Source organism: Diaphorina citri, unplaced genomic scaffold (genome assembly GCF_000475195.1).
Source record: "Diaphorina citri unplaced genomic scaffold, Diaci psyllid genome assembly version 1.1 scaffold39, whole genome shotgun sequence".
NCBI lineage: Eukaryota > Metazoa > Arthropoda > Insecta > Hemiptera > Psyllidae > Diaphorina > Diaphorina citri.
In genome coordinates this window covers 1-12,545 of record NW_007377476.1, presented here as the reverse complement: position 1 = coordinate 12,545, position 12,545 = coordinate 1, and the positions used below count along the sequence as shown (strand labels likewise).

Sequence of the window (12,545 nt, the reverse complement as noted above, 5' to 3'; positions counted from 1 at the left end):
GGCGACTACTTCTCCGTCTCTAAGCGCAGGAGCCAGGAGCTGCGCCACCTCTACAGGATTGGTCCAAAAGGCTGTTGGGTCCCAGATAAGGAGGTATCATTCTCGTTTGTTTCAAATTAACTTGGTAAGTAATGCAAAATAAAGAGGTAGGTATCATTCAAATGCAAAAATTTACCTATCATCTTTGAAGTGAAAATGGTCTGGCCACATTGGAGATGATGGTAGATGGACGGTCGAGGAAAGGGACTCCTGGAGATTTAGTGGAGATACAGTTTTTTCCGAAGAGATGCTCACAGTCAAGATGAGTTGAAATAATGGAGGTTTCCTGAAAACAGAATGAGTGTGATGAAAAGTAATAAATCATAAAGAGGCTTAGGCATTTGTAGATGGTGCTAAATGTGATAATAAACAAAATGATAATGGTCAAGTGTAATTTGTTAAAAAAAAATCTACATGAAGTACGAAAATGAATTTATTACCTAATTGTGCGTAAGCAAACAACAAATTTGGCAAAACCATGAAGGTTTTATAGCTATTAATAAAATATAACTTTGTTTGTCTTATCAAGAAAATAATGTTTTCAGTTTTTTACGTACTTAGTCAACGCTTAATAAATTATCTTTCTAACCTATTTAGTAGTAGGTATGTGATTATTATATCTAGATCAAAGCCGTGCGGTGAAACAACGAAAACACACGTGCCCTACATGAAACCCTTTATCGATCTGCCCTAATTTGATATCAAGTCAGGTAATATTTGACACCATGGGCTAGTGACTAGCTGACTATCACACCAAGTAGAAGATTCGGGTTCGATTCTCGGTACTCAGCTTCGAAGGGAAACTCCAGTTACTTAATTGGTTCTTATATTTAGATTTTAGAATGCTAATTACTTGGGATTGGACTAACCGTGCTTTAATGATGTCTGTCACAGATACAAGGAACCGGACTAGGGTTGCATAAAAAAAAGAAAATAAAAATACCTACTCGATAAGAATAATGCTTAGTCTTGTGAATTGTTTCGAAAAACAATTGCTTTGCTTGACGAAATATACTTAGATTGCCAATTAGAAGTGTGACTTAGATTGCCAGTCCTGTTTCTACTTATTGCATGCAACTTAGCTAATTACCTACCATTGCTAATTAGTAACAAATTAGATTTACATGCAGAAGTAGGTATGCAGCTTCGATTTTACACACTATGAGTAAAACACACAAATAGGTTTTTTTAATTTAGAAAATCATTTTTCCATTTTTTCCCCCTTAGAATATTGGCTGTTTGAGCACTGTATTTGGTTCCAACCAAGTAGACATTTCCCAATATGTTTTTATTTATTTCTGAGATCCTTGGTTCCTTGGCCATTGGATCGAGACCAGCAAGTTCCTGCGGACATTCGAGGAAAAATAGATTAATGTCAGATTGGCACAATATTGATTTCCTCTGAACAAAAATGTTTAATCAATTTCCGGCGCGGTGGTTAGTAATTATTTTTACCTTAATATTATATTCAACCCGGGCCGGGAATCGAACCGGTGCCTCCTGGACGAGAACGTATCGACTATTCGACCAGAGAGGGTTATACATAGGTAATGGGTTCCTCGATTTACAACTATAAATATAGAAATTATAGGCAGATGTTTTTAGTATTACAAATTTCAGTAACTATATTACTACTTTTAGGGGCCCGCGGGTTGGGAGCTGCTAGGATATACGGTAGCGATCCAACCAGAGAAGAAATGCAGGCAAGAGATGTAGGTAAATTGAAAAAAAAAAAAACCTAGATATAGTTAAAGGAAATTTAACAGATACAAGTAGTTAGGTACCTAACTAAACAGAGAAAAAACATTTATAATTATTATTGAATAAACTCACTGGAATTCCATTCAAATCCTTTCGAGTGGATACCCATTATGTATACATTCAGTACAGTAGTGCAATTATTACATTCTATTCAGGATGTAATAAGAGGAATTATTTTATAGGTAGACTGCAAAACAAAAGGATATTGGTCAAAAACGGTTTAGCATTGAGTCACTACCTACACAATATTAAATCATTTTTCTTTTTATTCTTCATTGGGTAGCTAGTAGGGAACCAGCCTAGCTAGCTGAGTATTCAAAGGGTTTCATCTACTCCTAAAGAACAAGCACAGGGTCATGAAATAGCCCGCCGCCCGCTTTTATGCCTTAGTGATCGAGAGCATTAGCTCACAACCTGGAGGGGCTGGGTTCGAATCTCGGAGGGAGCTCCTAATGTAAATTAATCAAGTAGGTCAGTCGGATAAAAATGGGCCCTTGCCAAAATATGCTGTACCGTTTATAAGACAACTTATTTTCTAGCAGTAGGTATTATGTGTAGGTATAAACAATAAAAACACAAAGGTAGTTGAGGATATCATAAAGTAGGTTTAACACATTGTACTATTAAACATCTGATATATGAGTAAGAAACATAACAAACAACAAAAATATAATAAAATTTCCGACACTAGAAAATTAGGAGGATTTAGGATAATTGAAACATTTTTCGCAATTATTACCAGCAATAACATGTGTATGGTAGAGAGAATGTGTAAAAAATGACCTACAATAAATTAGATCACATTCGAGAGCTAGTTACAAACTTTCCATCAGCATCTCAATATACGTATAGGTACATTAAAAAAGAAGAAGAAAAAAAAAGAATAATTTAACAATATAAGACCCAACTTTTTACACATTCTTTCAAAGGTAAATCCTAGAGTTTCATTAAAATTAAATCACAGATAATAAAATTGTTTCAGTTTCAAAGAGTAGGTTTATAGTTATCAACAAAACAGGAACCCCACTATTTACATAAATTTCCTATTGTAGAAATATTACTTGATTCACAGATATCAACAAACTTAATTAAAAAAAAACTCAAGATAGCTTTTGCTATTTTTTAAATAAGATATAATGTGATTTCGTGCAGAGTTTTGATAGAACGAGATAATCTGCATATAACGTGTTGTACATTATATGAACAGTATGTAATACCTATTGGTTGCTGTATTGAAGTTTTTTTTTTTTTTTTTTTTTTTTTTTTTTTTTTTACAAAAATTTAAAATTCTTTCGCTTCAAGAATCAATAACAATCGTATAATTTAAAAGTGAGCAGTATTTGTGAAGTTCATAAAACACTTGAAACATAATAAATATGGCAAGTTTCCTAATGCATGGTTAAAATTTGATGATAAATATCACACAAAGAATTTAACAAATAGAGCACCTGGAAATTTGACAACAGATTAGAATTTAGACAAAGGGTCGTGTAAACTATCTTGTGGTGGATTTTGTGAAGGTTTCTTTGCTGATGTTGAGACTTTCTTATTAGCTGACGAGACGCCTGAAATTAAACAATTCAGAGACAGTTAGAATCCAACACATTAACGTGGACATACGAGTAAAATAAACATTGAACGGAAAGTGGGATCTTGCTCTTTTTTTCCTCCGTAATATTAACACAAAATTAAAATCTGAAGTTAGAAATTGACTCATGCAATACGTTGCACAAACGAGTAATAGTGTAGGACTAATCTATTTACATTGCGTTTAAGACAGTATCTACTCCTTAGAAATTGACTCATGCAATACGTTGCACAAACGAGTAATAGTGTAGGACTAATCTATTTACATTGCGTTTAAGACAGTATCTACTCAACAGTTCACATTCAAGAACACAGTTTGCATATTTTTAAATGACGTGAAATTGGACACATACATGCGTGATTGGACAGTAAGAATAGAATAGAATAGAATAGAATAGAATATACCTTGTTTATCCTGGTGGGATAGGACTAAAAAGTCCCTTTACCCCCCGCAGTCTAACCAAGGTCTCATATATTTTGACATATTATGGGGAACACATATTACAATTAGAGTAAATGAACACCCTGATTAATTAGGAAAAAAAAAGTCAAACTTTACAACAAAGGCTTTATTAAGTCAAACTTCAATTGCATTGGCCTTTAAGCCAATGCGTGTTTTGGCACTAAAAACTGACCATCGAAAATTTGACCCGATTACATTACTTTCCTTCCTATAGGGTAAGGAAAGTAAAAAGTGAAATGGAAACAGACTCTTTTTTTCCCAGTGGTAGGTCTGGACTTGGATCTCTATCGTCTCGACCTTTCCAGGATACCTAGGAGACTAATTTTGGTTGTTTTTTTTCTGACTAGCTGCATTCAGATTCACTCCTTTAATAAATCCTAAGAGATATCATAGTAATGGTATGCATGGTACTAATTTTACTAAATACCTACCTAGATATTTATTAACTATGCACTATTGTAGTAGTTACTTATGTTTTTCTGACTAGCTGCATTCAGATTCACTCCTTTAATAAATCCTAAGAGATATCATAGTAATGGTATGCATGGTACTAATTTTACTAGGTAAATACCTACTACCTAGATATTTATTAACTATGCACTATTGTAGTAGTTACTTATAAAGAACCAAATAGATCTTCATCGTTGTCGTCATCACCAAACAAAGTAGATTTCCTAGCACTCATGTTCTTTGTAGGTTGCGTGTTAACAATTGATTTTGTATTTAGAACGGTATTCATATCAGGATTACTTGTATTGGCGACTGATTTGGCTTTGGTGTTTTGTGTTGAATTAGTTTCGTTTCCATTCGAGTTTTCTTCACGTTTTTCGTGTCCAATTTTAGCCTGTTTGACAGGTTCATTACGTTCTATGGATATTTCGGATTGTTTGTTGATTTTTATAGCTGAATCTAGAAGTTTTTCACTGTTTATTTCCGATTTAGTAACTTCCGTCTTAGATGTGACTTTATTAATACTATTTATTGTGCCACTCTTCTGAGTTTTGTTGGTAGGACCAAACAAATCATCTTCATCATCGTCATCATCATCATTGAAGAGAAAGTTCGTATTCTTCATTTTGTTGGCATTGGTGAACAACTTTTTACGACCCTCAGCAGGGTCAGAGACGTTATTGATGTTATTTGTGTTTTTGATATTGGATTCATTTGATTGATCTTCATTCAAAGGTTTCAAAATCTCTAGTGTATCAACATTTTTACTGACTTTCAAAGTACTCTCTTCTTCTTTCTTAGTTAGAATTGTTTCACTCACAGCTTCATTAGTGGTCTTGGTTTCCGTCAGGGTTGGGTTAATTTCTGCCGTTTTAGAAACACTTGAATTTTGGTTGATTTGGGGATCTTTTTTGGTGTCACTTTTGATAGAAATGTCCCGGAAAATATCATCCTCATCATCACTGTTGTCGAGAAATGAAACTTTTTTCTGGTCTTGTTCAAAAGGTTTCACTGACATTTTAGAAGCAGTTTCGTTAGTGGTGGCTGGCACGGCCTCCTTAGTAGATTTCGAGACATTGTTGGAGGCCAAGATGTTGCTCTCTGTAACGCTATCCTCCTTGACTTTTTTGTTGGAAATACTATCCTCATTTAGAATACTATTTTTTGGTTGCGAATTGGTTACGTTGCTTTGAAGATCGTCATTGACTGTTAATATCTTCTCGCCTGTTCCATCTATTGAATCCATCATAGATGTATTTTTATTTGTATCGCCACTAGAGGACATGAGGGAACCTTTTTTCGTTGGTGGCTTTCTTTTGGTTGGAATTTTTGCGCGGCCCTGAAAAGAAAGAAAATCACATTTTACTTGGTTATAATTTTAATGAATAGTGAGTTAAACAAATAATTCTAGAAATCAGGGAAAACTCTTTGACAGTGATGAAGACCATGTGCAAGAAAATGAAAATCCAAATAATGGAGATAAAGTGCTTCCAGCTAAACTACCAAGTTCAGTTACCAACAATCCAAATATTGAAATAAATGTTGCACCCATATTGGGACAAACGAGAATGATACCTCCTTATCTGGGACCCAACAGCCTTTTGGACCAATCCTGTAGAGGTGGCGCAGCTCCTGGCTCCTGCGCTAAGAGACGGAGAAGTAGTCGCCAACGTTAACAACAACATACCTACTGATAAATAGGTATTGAGAAGAGAAAAGAGAATATCTCCACCTATAGGTAGGTAGAATATTTTCAATTGTTTTCCTTTTCTGGTACCCAACGTACCTACTTTTTTTTTTTTTTTTTTTAGATAAGACAACATATGAAAAGGACCACTATGATTATTGGCTATAGTTTGATGACACTAATATTAAATAAATCAAAAGTAGAAAATTGTGAATGGATTGAATCTTTCTCTTTTACCTTTATACAATTTATTTATTGTATTTTGTCCTCATGTTTGTTTTTTTTTTTTTTTTTTTAGATAAGACAACATATGAAAAGGACCACTATGATTATTGGCTATAGTTTGATGACACTAATATTAAATAGATCAAGAGTAGAAAATTGTGAATGGATTGAATCTTTCTCTTTTACCTTTATACAATTTATTTATTGTATTTTGTCCTCATGTTTAGTAAGAAATAAGAATCAACATTTCTCCTTTCTTTCTCTCCCTCCCCCTCAGGGAAGTGATACTAAAAGCTCGCAATCAATTCATGTCACGTCCCACACCTCACCTGATAGGAAGTACAGATTTCTTCCGTGATAACACTGTGGGTATTCTGGAAGTGTCATCCCAGGATCAATCAGAAGATGAAATGCCTTCTCCTCGGACGCCGAGTCCTCCAAATGAGGTGCCATTGGAATCACAGAACACAGAACCAAGCCCCACTACAACCAGTTTGTCCTACCCACAACCCCACTTGTATTCACCTGTAGAGGTAAGATGATGGGTAGCTAATTAAGGTTCTATGGAAACAAAAACTTCTATCAAAATATGCATTTTTGCAGGGTTATCTACTGAAAATAAAATGAATATATTTTATTTTTTCAGACAAATTCTACTCCAGCCTCATTCCATGACCAACTGTCGGCTAAACTCCATTCTGTAGCCCATAATGACCCAGGTAATTGTCTCATAGGATCATCTGTCTATTTAATATGTGTCCACAATCCACATCCCCACAACATTTAACAAAAAAGTTCCCCAAATCAACCAAAATTCAAGTGTTTCTAAAACGGCAGAAATTAACCCAACCCTGACGGAAACCAAGACCACTAATAAAGCTGTGAGTGAAACAATTCTAACGCAACATTTAAGAGTATAAAAGTGAACTGATCCATAGAAAATGAATATTTCTTTGGTAAAAAGAAAAGAAAAAAAAAAACGATTTTTTCAGACTTGTTTTCTGTTTGAACTTTGAAACACACTTGATGTTCCATTCCTGTCATGGATAGAGATATTAGGTAGGTATCTACTCAGTTCTCTAGATTCTAGAAGACCTAATGATAGTATTGGTAAGCATTGATTTGACTGAAAACTACCTACTAGGTATCTTATCATGAGTAAAATAGTGCAGTGTGGATATTTTGCTTTTCAAAAAACTTGGGTGAGAGATCAGAGAGAACAAAGGTAAGATATAAAACAAGAGGAAAAGTCTTACCTGAGTTTCCTTCCAAGACACAATCACAGGATAATTTGTCAGAGTACCCACACAATCAATAGTCAATATTCCTCTTTGAAACCTATTCCTTTGTACAATCGACACGACACACTGGAAGAAAAAGGCAAAAAGTTCACACGCGGTTGTCAAAGTTGCAAAATTGCGAAAAACAGGCGAAGACCTTAACCAAATGAAGTTGACCTTGAAAACTGAAATTTTGCTGAAAACAAAGGAGAGGGAGAAAAAGATGGAAATGAACTAAGGGGATGTAATCGATGAAAGTGGTCGATAATAAAAATCCCCCAACATTTAAGAGTATAAAAGTGAACTGATCCATAGAAAATGAATATTTCTTTGGTAAAAAGAAAAGAAAAAAAAAAACGATTTTTTCGGACTTGTTTTCTGTTTGAACTTTGAAACACACTTGATGTTTCTACTCAGAAATACTAACCATGGTGGAGTAGTGGTTAGGGTAGTAGAATCTGGAGGTTGGTGGCCTGAGTCCAAATCAAGTTGTAAAAAGTTACAACATTAACATAATTAAAATTTCTAACTTTACAGAAATAACTCATCGAGTGATTGGCAAAGTGGGGCCGCCTCAGTTATTTGCATCCAGTGGTTCCACTTCTGAAGACGAAAGCTCAAGTTTGTTTGATAGTCATACCCCTCCTACCTCGACTTCTATCCTACCTCAGCCTGAGCCAATGTTATCAACCACTAGGTAAGTTTTCAGATAATTTAGTCAGTGCCAGGATTCGTGATTTATTTTGATTGCACAGAACATTCCTATCTACTGTTCTTGAGATATTTTGTTTACAGACAGACAGACACACGGACTTTTGACTGAAACTTTGCATCAAGTCTTTTAGGGACTTTAAAACATGTTTTGGCACCAAAAAGGACCATCAGAAAAAGTGTCAAATATATTACTTTTTCCTTCCTAAAGGAAAAAACGGTTTTTCTGTTATGGTTAACATAATCGGGGACTTTAAAACATGTTTTGGCACCAAAAAGGACCATCAGAAAAAGTGTCAAATATATTACTTTTTCCTTCCTAAAGGAAAAAACGGGTTTTCTGTTATGATTAACATACTCTAATAATTTATTGCTTGATTTGTTTCAGTAACATACATGTCCAACAACCCAGTCAGTCAGAAAATATTCAAAACTCCATTATTATTCCAAAGAAAGTGATAGATAAAGATGCAACCGCTTCAATATTGAATGAAATGTTATCAAAAAAGATACTGGCAAACAATTCTACAAAATCGGATAATGCACCAAATTTGTCTACAAAATCAAGTAACGAACCGACTATGTCTACAACACCAAAGGCTGATTCTGAGAGCACAAAATCTGGACCATCAGGAATATTCAAAGATAATGATGATGTCATACACCCAAAACCACCAAAACAAATACAGTCCTCACAAAAACCGTTCAAAAGTAGTTTGGCTAAAAGTCTCTTTGAAAGTAGTAGTGATGAAGATGAACCCATCCCAAATTGGATACCAAATAATTCTAGAAATCAGGGAAAACTCTTTGACAGTGATGAAGACCATGTGCAAGAAAATGAAAATCCAAATAATGGAGATAAAGTGCTGCCAGCTAAACTACCAAGTTCAGTTACCAACAATCCAAATATTGAAATAAATGTTGCACCCGTATTGGACAAAGAGAATAGAGACACATCAGAGCAAGACCAAATACCTACAATTAATAAGTATAAAAACAATCTAACTAAAGTATTACCTGATATAAGTCATGCCAAACCTCTAAGAAAACATTCGCTTACTGACAACACAAATAAATCTCTTGAAGATAACAATCATACTAAAGAACCAGAACAATTGAATAAGCGGGATCTAGAAAAGTCGGAAAGAAAACCTATGGTTAAGGCAAAAGTGAAAAGTATTTTTGATGACAGTGATGATGAAAATGTTGAGGAGGTTAAAACTGCTAAGACTGAACCACAGGAAACTAATGTGATATCTAAACCAGTGCCAAAATCCATTCCAAACCAACCAAAGAAGAAAATTGTCAGCCTATTCGATGATGATAGTGATGATGATATTATCGAACCTTCAGTACCTCAGAAAACAATACAAACAAAACCAGAAGTAGCAAAACGATCGGAAGATGAAGTTGCTTCACGGGAAGATAAAGTAAGAAATTCATCTGTTGCTGTTAATAATGATGACATATTTGCTGAAAAACATGTTGCCTCACTCAACCGTACACCTTCAGTACCTCAGAAAACAATACAAACAAAACCAGAAGTAGCAAAACGATCGGAAGATGAAGTTGCTTCACGGGAAGATAAAGTAACAAATTCATCTGTTGCTGTTAATAATGATGACATATTTGCTGAAAAACATGTTGCCTCACTCGACCGTACTTTAGTAAATTCAAATTCTATGTCTTCAAACACCCTAACCAAAGTCTCTAATCCTATTGTACAAACGACAACACCTAAAAATGATGATATTTTCGACTTCAATTCAGCAGATAGAAATAAGTCCAAACCTAATAAATCAGTTCTATTGTACAAACGACAACACCTAAAAATGATGATATTTTCGACTTCAATTCAGCAGATAGAAATAAGTCCAAACCTAATAAATCAGTCGTTTCGCTATTTTCTGATTCCGATTCAGAAGATGATTTATTTGCTATTCCTAAAAAATCAACTAACCACAAAACGAACATGACAGACCCGACTAAAAGTAAGCTCAATTCTGAAAACGTTACAAACAGCAACAATGACACCAGCTCAAACTTATTTGATGAGACTAAGATAAAAGCAAATACACTGATGTCAAGTATTATTGAAAACAAAATACCTGGTATAAATAATGATTCTAATGAACCAGTAGTAAAAACACCTTCTAATATGTCCAATGAATCAAAATCAAAAGCTCCTGAGGTGATCACTAATCTTAATGCTCATAAAACCCCTGAATCATTAATCAATAGTATTGAAAAATCCTCTACTACAAATAGTTCTTCAGATTTATTTTCAGAAGACACTGACAACTTTGAATCACCTGAAATTATAACTAGTTTAAGTGTAGAACACAATGTGGAAGTACCACTTCCCCCTAGTAAAAATAATTTAGATGGAAGTGCTAACAAGTTACCAAAAGAAAATACTTCAGTTAGAAAAGAAGGTAATCATTTAAACAATAACAGTGAGAGTGAATCAGTTAACAATCAAGAGATTGAAAAGAAACCAAATGTAGAAAAAGGAGGGAACGAATTAGAAAAGGATATAAAAGCACCGAGAAAGTCTCCCAACGCGAAAGATGAACTTGATTTATTTAAAGATGATAAAAAAGAACCACTTGGAAACAGAAGAATAGAACTGTTTAATTCACAAGACTCGGACAATTCTGATGATGACCTTTGGGGAAATGTTCCTAAAAGTAAATCACTTGAGAATTCTAATAATGTAAAAAATACTGAGTATACTCATGAAAATACAGTAAGTGAAAGTATTAGTTCAATGTCAGATAAAGCCTTAAAGGTTACGGACGAAAAATCAACTACAGATGAAGCATTGGAAATCGAAGACAATAAGAGAGAAACTAAAGTAGAAGTATTAAATGATAAAGTTTCTGCTGATCACATTGAATGTATAAACAATCCGATCACAACAGAAGAACATGGAAGTCCTAACATAGGGGAGATAAAGAAATCATTGAATTTGTTCGGAAATATTGGATCCAAAGCTGAAAATATAGAAGAAGACAAAGGAAAAAGTAATGTTCCCTCTAGTAAAGTTCATAGTCTTGTCAATTCTTACTCTCTCTCCTCGGAGTCTGAGCCATCTTCCCCTTTATTCCCTGAGGATAAATCTGTGCGATCTGTCAAACCCCCCCCAAAAAAAAAAAAAAAAAAACTTCTGGCTTTCACCTCTTGTACTGTTTGTAGAGTGGAAGTTTGAAATGAGATATTTTTCATGTGAACATTAAACCTTATAGAATGTATCAAGCTCATGTGTATTTTCTTGTTTTGTTTCTCAGAAAAGTTGCCTTCTCACATGAAACTCAACGTAAATCTAGCAGGATTACTACCACCCGGTGGTGCTATTACCAAGAAAACTATTGATTCTTTGAGAAGAGATGGAGGCGCTCAAGAAAAAGAAAAGACGCCTGATGAAAAAGAAATTTTACTCCCGACACCGTCAGAATCCACAGACGTCAGTCCTCAAAGCGATCTTACTAGTCCTGAGTCCTCATCTTCGTTTCTTCCTAGTCTTACCAAGGTTTGTACTTGCTATTACCAAGAAAACTATTGATTCTTTGAGAAGAGATGGAGGCGCTCAAGAAAAAGAAAAGACGCCTGATGAAAAAGAAATTTTAGTCCCGACACCGTCAGAATCCACAGACGTCAGTCCTCAAAGCGATCTTACTAGTCCTGAGTCCTCGTCTTCGTTTCTTCCTAGTCTTACCAAGGTTTGTACTTTTTTATTAAGATATAAGGCAGGACCTTAGTTTATTTCAAGTTTAATAGCTTAGATCACGGAGAGAGTGCTCTGAAAGTATCTCATTAACCTCTTGTATAATGCTAGGTTGAGACTGAAAAGTTCCTTCATCCAAACCCAAATCTAGGCATTCAACTCACTATTCATTAAAATTATAACCAAGTAAAATGTGATTTTCTTTCTTTTCAGGGCCGCGCGAAAATTCCGACCAAAAGAAAGCCACCAACGAAAAAAGGTTCCCTCAAACCCTCTAGTGGTGATGCAAATAAAAATACACTTATGACGGATTCAATAGATGGAATAAACGAGAAGATATTAACAGTCAATAACGATCTTCAAAGCAACGCAACTAATTCGCAACCAAAAACTAGTATTCTAAATGAGGAAAATAATTCCAACAAAAAAGCCAAGGAGGATAGCGTGACAGATAGCAACATCTCGGCCTCCAACAATGTCACGAAATCTACTAAGGAGGCCGTGCCAGCCACCACTAACGAAACGGCTTCTAAAATTTCAGTGAAACCTTTTGAACAAGACCAGAAAAAAGTTTCATTTCTCGACAACAGTGATGATGAGGATGATATTTTCCGG

General features: G+C 34.8%; 2 protein-coding genes across 2 annotated transcripts; one reads left to right on the top strand and one right to left on the bottom strand.

Annotated features, from left to right (window-relative positions):
- Positions 1-4,466: 4,466 nt before the first annotated feature.
- LOC103513012 (probable serine/threonine-protein kinase DDB_G0278845) lies at positions 4,467-5,585 on the bottom strand. Its single transcript, XM_008477824.1, has one exon. It carries the CDS (start codon positions 5,583-5,585, stop codon positions 4,467-4,469), a length of 1,119 nt encoding a protein of 372 aa, XP_008476046.1.
- Positions 5,586-6,470: 885 nt separating this feature from the next.
- Positions 6,471-12,470, top strand: LOC103513001 (nucleolar protein dao-5-like; the record flags this gene model as incomplete). Its single annotated transcript, XM_008477813.3, has 7 exons — positions 6,471-6,745; positions 6,859-6,931; positions 8,030-8,189; positions 8,592-9,862; positions 10,126-11,229; positions 11,494-11,735; positions 12,144-12,470. Coding segments are annotated over exons 1-7 (3,402 nt in total), but the record flags the coding sequence as incomplete, so codon positions are not given.
- Between the last annotated feature and the right edge of the window lie 75 nt (positions 12,471-12,545).